This window comes from Rhipicephalus microplus, chromosome X (genome assembly GCF_043290135.1).
Source record: "Rhipicephalus microplus isolate Deutch F79 chromosome X, USDA_Rmic, whole genome shotgun sequence".
Taxonomy (NCBI): Eukaryota; Metazoa; Arthropoda; class Arachnida; order Ixodida; family Ixodidae; genus Rhipicephalus; species Rhipicephalus microplus.
The window spans coordinates 318,458,491-318,471,203 of NC_134710.1; the positions used below are offsets into that span (position 1 = coordinate 318,458,491).

General features: G+C 47.9%; 1 protein-coding gene across 2 annotated transcripts in view; it reads left to right on the forward strand.

Moving 5' to 3' along the window:
- Positions 1–12,229, forward strand: part of LOC119162100 (uncharacterized) — a 62,075-nt gene extending 49,846 nt beyond the window's left edge. Inside the window, exons 2-3 of one of the 2 annotated variants that reach the window (XM_075879558.1) lie at positions 6,390–6,539; positions 10,181–12,229. In XM_075879558.1, the coding sequence (XP_075735673.1) occupies positions 6,498–6,539; positions 10,181–12,022 (1,884 nt within the window). In that variant the 5' untranslated portion in view covers positions 6,390–6,497 and the 3' untranslated portion in view covers positions 12,023–12,229. Of the gene's footprint in view, positions 1–6,379; positions 6,540–10,180 lie in introns of those variants that run through there. The other variant, XM_075879559.1, reaches the window with a different exon arrangement.
- Positions 12,230–12,713: the final 484 nt, after the last annotated feature.

Here is a 12,713-nt window from a genome sequence, read left to right on the forward strand (position 1 = left end):
AAAGTTTGAGTTATCTTTTGAGAACGCTGCTGTATAATACATAAAAAGTGACTAACTGTTTACCAACAATCTACTAACCCCGTTTATGCGTTGGTAAAAAGCCCCCCCCCCCCCTCCCGGACAGCTTATGTTATGTACGGAACCTCTGATTCTTGTAATTATCTCTATCCTGTATTTTATTGCTTCAGCATTAAGCAATAATAAACTCATGACAGAGTTACGGTTATAAGAGGAGTGCGTGCCTACATGCATGCATCTATGGTGTTAATGTGTCCGTAAATGAAAAGCCTACCTGGCTCATTACTATTGCGTCAGCCACCAAGGTTTTGAAAACAATTGGTGACCTTCATTACAATACTACGCTTGATGCGCCTACGAATTGTTCATCTTTTCCATTTTCGGCTTCCACCGCTGAAAATGAAAATATTTGAAACCTCACTTTAGTTCAGCGTTAGCAGCGATGTTTTACAGCAAAAGCTGTTATGATATCACAACTCGGGTCACGCACAGTTGTCTGCCGCCGGTGTCCGCAGTCACATCGCGCGAAATGAAAAAAACCTTGTCCCAATGACACGGTGAGGCTTGAACACGGGTCTGCTGGGTGCCAGCTCAGTATTCTACCACTGAGTCACGCTGGTGCTTCGAACTTGTTGTCAAACTTGCCTTAGGCAGCCTTGACCTAGCACCATTGACACAGTAGGGCTCGAACCCGGGTCCACTGGGTACCAGCCTAGTATTCTACCACTGAGCTACATTGGTGCTTTGTTTTATTTATTGCATGCAATCATCACCAGTTAACCAGTGAAGTACGCGCAACATACTTCATCAGAAGTCAGGCAAACACACACACAAGCGTCAAGAAGGGGAAGCCACTCCGTAATGTGGCCAAAAGTCTCAGCAACACTGCGCACTTGAGCAGCTGCTTCTCGGCAGACAGATCTCGTCGACTGAGGTGGCTCGGCGTGTCTATCAGTCATGCGACTTTCCCATAGTGAATAAAGTCCAAACAACATAAACAGGTCATATGGAGTATTCAGTATCAGTCAGGCTATTTTTTAATGGGAGAAACCTAATATACTATGAGCTGTGATTGGAAGTTATTTTCTACACCGGTGCTTGTGGCATGTTGTCAAACTTGCTTTAGGCGGGCTTGATGTCGGGAAAGCAATCGCGACTTATAAAGCGTTTTAAAACAGCGAAAGAACAACTAGTTGTCGCACAATGCGAATAGCGCAACGAGTGGGCCGTCCAATGCTACAACCCATTACAAAAGCTTGTTCTTGTTCCCCTGTTAACTGTGGCGCATACCCACTTCAGCCATAATTCCTCATTGCCGTCAGCCACTGCATGAGCAATTGGCATAAAATTCCTTGCAAGTGTTTAGCGGATACCACGCTTCTTAGAAGAATGACGAAAAATAGCATAACGAATGCCGGCCTACCGTGTGAGTGAACAACTTTATTCACTTCCTGCAGGTTACCGGGCTGGGTTCCCACCTAGGAGCTGGTTGAGAGACCATGTCTCTCGGCAGCTTCATTGGTCTGCTGGATCGCCCAGAGTTGATTATCTAGTCCTGAGCTGAGCAGCGCGGTCCGCCAACGCTCCTGATTGGAGGCCGCGTCTTTCATTTTGCCAATTAGTGCTGGATACTCCCAAAGAATATCCGCTAATGTGGCCCTATTACTACAATATTTGCACGAATCGGTCATATACAAGTCGCCTACTACCCAAATAAATTTGTGGCCTATTGGGTGTCAAGCAAGTGTGCTTGCAGTAGTTACCCAATGAGTGTTATAAGAAAAGGCTCCGAAAGGCCGCTCCTCTATATAGATGTCGCTGTGACTGTGCTGCGCCTTCCGCGCAGGCGTGGCATTTTTTGTTCCAGTAAATTTATAGCTATCCTTCGATTCGCGGGGAACGCGGCGCAACAGCTATAACCTACACTTACGCAATCGCTGCAGTAGTGTATACGCTTGCTGCGATCCACTGCAGCATGTCTGAACGGCTACGAATGGAACTCACTCTCGTATGTGTGGGTTTGATTGTAATTTATTCTTATATATATATTGTTATCTCACTCTCCCTGCTCTCTTTCCACTGCTCTACTTCCCCAACCCAGTGCATTGTATGGACACACTGCGCTTGCCCAGGTGGCGCAACCAACGCGGCGACGTTCAGCGCCAACGCGGCCGTTTCAGCGTCGCTGGGGTGATCGTATAGAGTAACATTACTCTATGGGGTGATAGCGCTTCCTTCTAGACAGCACGCGCGGCTACTTGTGCAAGTGTTGTGTCGTTTGCTTGCATTCCGCTGCATATACTGGATGGTTTTTCAGAAAGGTTTGAATTAATCTTCGAGAGGGACAAATACGGTTAAAGGCAAGCTTCTCTACGGGACACGTAATGTATACGTAATGTTGAAGGACTTGTCTCTGCGGTTCGATGGAGGCGGAAATGCTGTAGTCCCGTGTGCTCAGATTTGGGTGCACGTTAAATAACCTCAGGGGGTCAAAATTTCCGGGGCCCTCGACTATGGCGTCTCTCATAATCATATGGTGGTTTTGGGACACCACATATCAATCAATCAATCGATCAATTAATCAACTTGTCTCTGCGGCTGGTCGTGTGTCCCAAACACGCACCACCGCTCTGTCAAAAACCATCAAGTCAACATTAGCAAATGATTCTTATTCAATGGTATCATTTTATATAATTCTGTTTTCGTATCTTGAAGCTCTCTCGAAACAGATGCACAAATGGAGCGACTTGCAAGTGCAGAGCAGGTACAGTCGGCAAACGGACGCACGCTGCGCCAGAGACTGCGTACTTGCAGAAATTCGAAAGCGAATAAAATACAAGTCTGAAAGCCACATCGGGATCACGTGAGAACCAGTCATAACTATAATAAAACAAAATTGTTGTCCAAATGTACAAAACTGACTTTTGCGTGACGTTCTTTTTTTGTTATTTAAATCTAACAAAAATAACATACGAGGATGACAAGGCGCAAAACATGTCCACCATCTTGAAAGATAAGAACTGTGAATCGGATGCGTCGTGAACTAAAGTCATATTCATCGTCGTCAAATCTAAACAACGTGCATAGAATGCATAACTGTTACTGCACCTCTCATAACGTTTACACGGGTGAGCTCTACCAAGCTTCTTGTCAGGGGACAGAAAGATCGTTGGGCTATAGGTTGGTTGCTCCTGTCTACTCGTGTTAGCATAGCCCAATAAATGCCTACTGCAAGTTCTGCGATTTTTCTGGGGCGCACAGTCTGTTCCATCAACGCTGTTCATAAAATTAAAAAGAGATTGATTGATTGGCTGATATGTGATGTTTAACGTCCCAAAACCACGATATGATTATGAGAGACGCCGTAGTGAATAGCTCCGGAAATTTCGACCACCTGGGGTTCTTTAACATTCACCTAAATCTGAGCACACGGGCCTACATCATTTCCCCCTCCATCGAAAATGCAGCCGCCGCAGCCGGAATTCGATCCCGCGACCTGTGGGTCAGCAGCCGAGTACCATAGCCACTAGACCACCACGGCGGATCAAAAATTAAAAAGAGAGTTAGACTATTTCTACGTGGTACCCATTCAGCGAGAAAACAAATGGATCAGTCCAGACAATAAATACTGTTTGTATCACAATGAAGGCAGGTGTGAAGCAGTGTTTTATTGCATGCATGCATTTCCCGTGAAAAAAAACATAACACCTTGCACCGAATACAATGATAAACGTTTTACTTGTCATGGCGAACAAGTTGACGTCTGTCCTTCTCTCAGTGAGCTTTCGGTGAGCGGTAAAACTCGGTTGCAGGTGAATTGCTGTGGGTATACTGTGACAGCCTACAACACAAGATATATTGCTGCTGCGATTTTGAGCCATGAAACGACCGCCAGAGAAGAAATCTTTCGAAAAAAAACGGCGGGAAAAACACGAATTAGGAGCGGGCACGAATGCTGGCGTTCGAAAGCTCCTATCACCGTGGCCTCCGCGATCGGCTGCCGGCGGCGCGCCGTTGTTCGGTGCGCCGCCGGCAGCCGATCGCGGAGGCCACGCTATCACCCAGCGGACGCGCGTGCCGCCGTGAGAGGCGCTCCCGTCAGCGGAAAGTTAGAAGCGCTGTGTGCCCAACTGCCCATAGCATAATCTATACGAAAATACAGTACACCTTCCTTCCTTTGTTTCTCTTAATTACTAAAAAATTGCAAATGGTAATTATTTTGATAAAACTGTTTATATGAGAATTACGAACAAAAAAAAGACCTCTGGTGTCAACGGTGTATCGCTATTAGAAGTAACACAGTACAAATATTTGGGACTGTGGATCACCAATAGTATTTCTTGGAATAAGCACATTGATACTGTTGTTTCTAGTTCTTTGCGCAAACTGTTTTTCTTGAGGCGCACCTTGAAGTCATCCACACCTACTGTTCGTTTCTTAAAACCGACAATTCATATACTCGAGCGTTTTTTTTTTTTTGAATATGCAACGATTATCTGGGATCCATTCACTTCAATGAATGTTAAAAAAACTAGAACATGTAGAGCATAATGTAGTTCGATTCGTTTTTAATTTCTTCGGCCCGACATCTGTGAGCGAGCTAGTTAAACGCAGTGGACTACCTCCGGTGACGCAGCGCGACAGTGTCTGCTGATTAAAATTTTTATATCGGTTCGTAAATGGCACATCGCATTATTTTTCTTTCTCGACAGGTTATGAAACAAGGCAAAGACATGATTTAACCATCGTTCCCTTTACCACAAGGAATAACTGTTTTAAGTATTCTTTTTTCCCCCGGACTATAACGAAGTGGAATAATCTTAATACCAATGTAGTTTCTCAAAAGTCTTTAGCCATGTTTGAAAAACATCTGAATATGTTAAAAATTTCTTTGTGTTATTTCATTCGTTCGTCACCAGTGTTTTTTTTTCTTTTTCTCCTCTTGATTTCTTCAAATTGTTTGATGAAAGCCTGCAATTTATGTGTGCTAAATTGTTTGTATTGTTTATCTATAACCACCCTGCTATGGTCTGGGAACAGATCTCAATGTCTAAAAAGTAAAAAATAAAGTAAAATTAATCTGCTACCAAGTCATTATTGTTGCCGGGTGTGGACAACAGCAGCACGCGCGTACAGAGCCTCATGAAACGCCCCGCCGCGGTGGTCTAGTGGCTAAGGTACTCGGCAGCTGACCCGCAGGGCGCGGGTTCGAATCCCGGCTGCGGCGGCTGCATTTCCGATGGAGGCGGAAATGTTGTAGGCCCGCGTGCTCAGATTTGGGTGCACGTTAAAGAACCCCAGGTGGTCTAAATTTCCGGAGCCCTCCACTACGGCGTCTCTCATAATCATATAGTGGTTTTGGGACGTTAAACCCCACATATCAATCAAAGAGCCTCATGAAACGGCGTCTTGGCATGGTTCCGTAACTTGTTCGTATATATTCATATTCTTTTTCTTTACTGCGCAACATAACAAGAAACAAATGTCCACGCATGCATTTTCTTCGAGAGTTATCTATGAGTATAAGCGATGTGTAAGCTTGGTGTTTTATCATACGCTGCAGCCTTGGTCGCTGTTTTCCGGCAGCATGGCCATGGCGTTTCATCTTTATGGCGTTCGTAAGCGGAACGGCCCCATGACATGCGTATTCCGTGGCCACCGAAACACGTATTTCTAATCAGATTTTTGCCAAGTTGAAATTTTTCCAGTGTGTAAACTGTAACTCCCCCCCCCCCCCCCTCACCGGATTTGTACGGAACCAGCTTCATTTGAGGAATCCTTCACTGAGTGTGTTCTCTTTTTTACATTTGTTTAGCAACGCAGGCACAACTCATCCGTACGATTCATATGTCTTCAAATACTGCAAGCGTGAGTCTGCCCAACTGCTAAGAAACTTACTTTTAGAGCGAGGCAGCCGAGTTTAAACTCAGCCTCTTGCACAATTCCTTTTTTATGGCAGTGATCGTCTTAAGTGACAGAGAGATGGGCGGACCGCTTTCACGTTGGGCCGGCATGAATGCCCACCACGCGTTTGAAAGGTGGCAAAGACCCAAGCAAGACATCAGTTTAGAGCATAAGCGTGCGCAAGATTCCCCTTCGGAGGGGGGGGGGGGGTGAGGAGGTTCGTCGCAGCGAATTCCTCCCTGCAGGTAATGTCAATATGTCAATGTACGGAGTTGGCTTTGCGCCCCCCCCCCCTGCCCCCTCCCCCCGTTCGCACGCCTACAGTTGAGAGTATACAATGGCATTACAATTTCCAGCAGAATCCGGCAAAATAGTTTGCGACAGTTTACAATAAGGGGCAGTCGTATAGACGTTTTCCTTCTTGTGGTTTCCGTGAGCTCACCCCTTTCTTTTTGGCATTTTCGCAGGATCAGCATCAGCCGCAGCAAGAGGGGCGTCTCCGAGAAACCCGACGTTTCGACCACTTACGTTCCCCATCCGCGACGTGGTCGGCAAGCGCCACCGTGCAGGCCACCATGATCTTTCTTCGGTTGGGATACCTGCTGCTTCTCGTCGGTGTAAGTATATGATACCTGGGTGCGCACTAACTCCGGATAATCATGCGTAACATCACATGTTACACAAAGCGACTCGCTTGTAAACACGTGATTATCCAGCGAATCTACGGATTTAAATGACTGCATGAGGTTTCTATAGAGCTATTTCTGACAACTAATTCAGCAACGTGCTTCTTTTTGACATTGCTAGGTAATGTTTACGTAACATTGACTATAAGCACACTCCATGGAAAGTCGCCAACGTTGTTAGCCGAACCTGCCGAGCCACGAAAGCACGCGTAATACTGGTCGCTTGCTGGCACATAAAGCTGCGACCATGACAAAGCTGCAAGTAGCATCGGTGGTGTACCTAAGTCACAATGAGAATTTACACATGCCAGCGTAGCGCTATAGCTCAGAACAAATAATACATCAACAAGGCAGGTGTCAAGCCGTGCAAGAACATCGTGCGACGTCGCAAGTGACACAAGGCGTCGGTGGCTAGTTAACAGCAGCCCGTGCGCTTTCTGCAGGATCCTCTCGATTGGGCCCTTTCTCGTGCAGTGTGAAATTAATGCAATGAGAACATGGGACTTTAAAAACATGAAAGACCACGTACCGTCTTTATCATTTTAGATGCGCTTTTATTTGTTTCATGTAGGGAGAGAAGGAGCATGGAGTCTAATGCACAAGGGTTATTACTTTTCAGGTTCAAGAAAGGTCCAAAACGCGCTGACAAAGATTTAGATGCGAAGCGTCTTATGGTCGAGCTCAATCCGTTGTGCGGCGTGACCCCTTACTGCACCTGCGCGTCCCCTCTCTCCCCCCTCTCGCATCGCGCGACGCCGACACAGGCAGCGTCTCCTAGTCTGCGCTCGCTCTCCCCTCTTTCTCCCTTCCCGCGGCGTTTAGACACCCTCTGCGTATGTGCGCTCACTCCCCCTCCTCTCCTACGCTCTCCCTCTCTCACCTGGCAACGCCGACGCAGCTAGCGTCTGCTGGCGAGTTTTTTTAATTGAAAAAAAAAACTGACTGCTTGCGCTGCATAACGCTTCACTGGCTATCCCGTATATATAGACACTCATTCTTAACCTCCAAGGTAGTGCCGGTGGGAGATTTCTTATGTGCGTTGTTGAACGAAAAATTTGCAGCGTGCGCGTGAACTGAAAGCGGACTGCGGGTCTCTGTGTCCAATCGGAGACATCTGTCCCTCATTGCCCATCGCAGTGATTGGCACGTTCCACCGGTAGGAAACACCAGTCCGTAACTGCATGTTCTGCGCCTCCACAGTTTTCTCTCGAGCGCGACCCGCGATGAGCGCCAGCGTCGACGCCGCCGCCAATGTAAGCGTTAGTGCTCGCTGCTTCGCATCTACACATGGTTCCCTTTAGCCGGAGATGTTATAATTTTTTCATCGCCTAGGTAACTTCATGAGGTCTATAATGTCCTGATGACATTAAAGACCTCATAGTTCGCAGTTCAGACATTCTTGCCATATTCTTAAGTCAACTCGGAGCACTATTATAGAACACAATCACAGCCGAGCAGTTGGATTTATACGTCGATGCCAATGGCTCTGGCTTACACCAAATCGTCGACTTAAATGATAAAGGCTGATGATGGGAGATTCTTTATTGCAATAGCATTGAAAGTTCGGCTTTTTGGTAAGGCAGCATTTTTAGATACAGCGCGAGAATGACCAACACGAAAAGATACAGTAGGTAAGAAGCCCCGTATATTAAATATAAGCTGTGCTTCAGAAGTAGCCAGCATGTCATAAAGCTAGCGCTTTAAGGTGTATTTTGAAACAAAAAGCAGCGTTCCCTTTTCCGCGTAGGTTCTGTTCTATAGAAGGGCTTCAGATTTCATAGTTGGTTTTACGGAAGTGCGCGATACTTAACTATTAAGCAATACAAATATGATGTTTGAAAGACAAACTTCAGGCGGTGGAGGTGGGAGGGCATTGGCAAGAAATGCCCTGCCTGAATATTACGTAAATCAGTACTTCCCCTACCTCTCCCAGTCGCTCACTCTTTGGGATTTATGCCAGTGCTTTTGGCCCATAAGCATGAACGCGCCTCGTGCATTGATATAACCGCTTCGCATTAAACAGAAAGTCAGTATCCGCTTTGCTGCCCTTGGTTTAGAAATATGGGTCTATGTGTGCTGCATGGTTACTTAAAATATGTCTGACATTCGGTTCTTAGAACTCTCCTCACTCAATTCGTAGTGAGTTATTTGACCTCCGAGTTCTCGGTGGCGTAGCTATAGCCTGCATGCGACAGACCACCTGGCCGCGTTTCATGGGGCCCCCGCCATTCAAAATTTTTCATATGTTACAGACCAGCATAGTACTATACAGCAGCTCTCCACGCTCATTTCATCGACATTGCACTGACGTGTGCACCTAAGGTACCCGCCACTTTAGCGATCAACATTCATGAAACATGTACTTGAGACTCGCAACAACACTGTTCATGCGCTAGAAGAAACAGGCACATACCGGCCGTAGTGACGGACGCGCCGATGAAAAATAAAAACTAATTTTGCGACAAACAGAACAACAGCATGTAAAACGCACTCAGCGGCCGACCAATCGACAACCCTTTGCTCCACTTTAAGGATGTCAGAGGAGCAACACGAGCACCCGACGTACAGAGTTCTTCAACAGCAAAGGAGCCGCGCTGCACGGCGGAATGCCGCGCTCTGCGGGGCGCCTCGTAACATCGGGCGGAACATGCACCCGCGCAATAGCCTGCGGCAACGGCGCAGCTCTGGGACAAGGGCTCCTCCTCCGGGCCAACTGCTGTATTGACGGGCGGCCCCGCGCATTCCCTGCATCGCCGCTGAAGCAGCAGCAGCTTGTCGAGCGGGTCGAGCCCTTGCGCAAACGCCTCTTGCCGGTGCGGATGCTCCTAAGAGAATTCGGTGACCGCTGTCTCGCGAGCCTCAAGCCAATTTGTTGCTCGGGCCAACGAGGGGCACCGCAGTATTAGGTGTGCGCGCGCTGGAACCCTCTGCATCCCGGCTAACCACATAGACGCGGTCGCGGCACGTCTGTGCGACTCACACGAGAAATCCAGGGTACGGGTACTGACAGTTCACTCATGTCTGGTCGTATAGCATATATGCGAGTTATGACATATTAGTCACATGAAAACAGCAGTAAGGACATGTATCAACCACACTTACACTTTGTGAGTGGCGCTTTTGGGACCCTTACCCGGTGGTCATGTCGTAACCGCGCCGATCAGCGCGCCAGAGCTGCGGGTATCTGAACAGTATATATAGGTAATCAGGAAGCGCCGCACGAACGAAAAGTTCTGTAAAAATTGGCCCTGATCAAGGGATCACTGCATTAGTTGTATTAGTCATGTGTTCACCTTTGTACAAGCTTAGCCATAATGTGCTTGTGCATATATGTCGATGGCACTTGTTGACTAACATCACTTGTAAAAGCCACAATATGCGCCGCCACGTAACTTAGATGTTTCAAGCCTCTGCGTTCTCGATTAATGAGTGTTTTAATAGAACATCATCATTTTAGTAGACTCACATAAACGTGAAAAGTCAATGCCACCGAACATATTTATTGTGGTGTCAGTGAATACAGTTCCCATGTTAAACATCCTAATATCATAATGCTGATTTTTTTTTCACAGGCTGTGCTGGCAGGCGACGCAGAGCAAGGCACGGCAGACCAACAGCAGCAGGTCGGCGGCCAGGATGAGCTGAGTGAACACGCCTCAGAGATGGAAACTAAGGACAACGGCGGGGGCGAAAACAAGGTGTTTCCTTCGCAGCACTACCACGCACAGCAGCAAGGATACCCGCTTGACGCTATTCCCATCCCAGTACACCAAATACCCATTCAGAGCGGCCACATTCTCCTACCGCAGCTATTCAATAACGGACTTCAGCAGGGCGCCATCCACTTACCACAGTGGGAGTCTAACAAGCTCCAAAAGCCACCTCAGCCAGTTTTCGAGCACCAACATCAGTCAGCGCAGCAACAGCATGAACCACAATACCAGCAGCAACAGCAGCACGAACAGCAGTACCAACAGCACCAACAACAGCAGCAGCCGCAACAAGGCCACCACCATCACCATGCGTATCCTGATGTTCACCATCAACCGACTCAAGTAGTTCATCATGGCGGTGGGGGAGGAGGGGGCACTGCATCTGAGGAGCAGCATCACCAGTACATAGAGAACCACAACGTACATCCGCAGCAATCAACGGACTTGGCGACGCAGGCACAAGGCCAGGAGCCTTGGCCATTGCCACAGCCCGAAATGCCCAAGATCGTCCACCTGGATGTCAAATGCGAGAAAAATCTCATGAAGGTAGTGGTAGAGTTCGACAAGCCGTTCCACGGCATAATCTTTAGCAAAGGCCATTACAGCTATGGCAGTTGTGTCCACTTGCCGGCGGGCTCAGGCCGCAAAAGCGTCTACTTCGACGTATCGATCAATAGTTGTGGCACCATAGGAAACACGCAGAATGGACTCTACGGTTACGACGGTGGCAATTCTGGAACAGGAAGCTTTTTCGAGAACACAATTATTGTACAGTACGATCCACAAGTGCAGGAAGTGTGGGACCAGGCACGTAAGCTGAGATGCACGTGGCACAACAACTACGAGAAGGCAGTTACTTTTCGGCCTTTCCCGGTCGACATGCTGGACGTTGTGCGCGCCGACTTCGCGGGTGACAACGTAGGCTGCTGGATGCAGATACAAGCTGGCAAAGGGCCTTGGGCCAGCGAGGTAGCCGGCATTGTCAAAATTGGCCAGACCATGACGATGGTGTTGGCCATCAAGGACGACGAAAACAAGTTCGACATGCTGGTACGCAACTGCATCGCGCACGATGGGCAGAGGGCGCCAATTGAGCTCGTTGACAGCCAAGGTTGCGTAGTGCGACCAAAACTCATGAGCCGGTTCACCAAGATCAGAAACTTCGGTTCCAGTGCGACAGTGCTGTCGTACGCCCATTTCCAAGCCTTCAAGTTTCCAGATACAATGGAAGTACACTTCCAGTGCACCATACAGATTTGCCGATATCAGTGCCCAGATCAGTGCTCGGCACAGGCGTCCGTCGACTCATCGGCATCCGACAAGCAGGCGTTGTACTCAAACCACGTTTCCCAGTCAGCTGGCCGGCCCAGGGAAGAGAGAGACGTTTCCTATCACGAAGAAGAAGAGGAAATGGCAGAGATTGGCGTGAACAGGGTCATTCGTGTTGTCTCTGCTGGTGATTTGGCATTCAGCCTGGGTTCCAACGAGACTCATCCGGCTCCCTTAGTAAAAGAGGAGCACGAAAGTTCCATCATATGCATGTCTGCGCCAGGATTCGCGTCTGTTCTTGTTGTACTCCTGTCCCTCCTTGTCATTGCCTGCCTGCTGTCTGCTTTCTTGTGGATCAAACAAAAGACAGCGTCACGGCTCCCTAAAAGTCTCCCCTATGACCTGCCAGTGCTCAAAAAAGGAAAGCTCTAATCTGGTTTCGCTTATAGGCTCCTGAACTAATGATAATGATAGACGAGAGATTTTCTTTTCTTCCAACATCGCGAAAAAAATTTGACCGCTCGGCCTCAATACTCAGAACGGTGAAATCGTGGAGCTTAAAAGCCGTTTCCTCCTGCATCACGATTTCACCCGGGTACTGCCAGAGGCTGAATGATTAAATTTTTGTAGATGGCCTTACGACACGCTGACACTGCGTATTCGAGCTCTTTATTTTACCATTTATCGCGCGAGTAATGCGGCTGGTCTAGGTGACTTTAGCGAATCCGCCTTGTCAGTGCGTCCGATAACCGGGGCTATATGTGCCTTCTTTCTTAAGCCATAAACATCTCTTAACTTACATTGAGCATTCAGGGATCATTCATGTCCATTTAACCACATCTGAGTGTTAGGCGACAGGGATGCGCATGTCCTCGTAGCTCTGCCTCGCCACGTGTGTGTCGGAGATGTGTACTACCACTACAAACATAGGCGTGCGTACGGGTGGAGGGGGGGAGAGGAGCCGCAAAGTCAGCCCCACACATTGACATGATATGGAGGGGGGCGCTGCAACAAACCTTTGCACCCCCCCCTTTCTGAAGGATACTCTGCATGCGCACGCTTATGCCTACGAAGTCACTATCAGCAGACACATACACTTCTGTGTTGTTTCTACCACGCACTG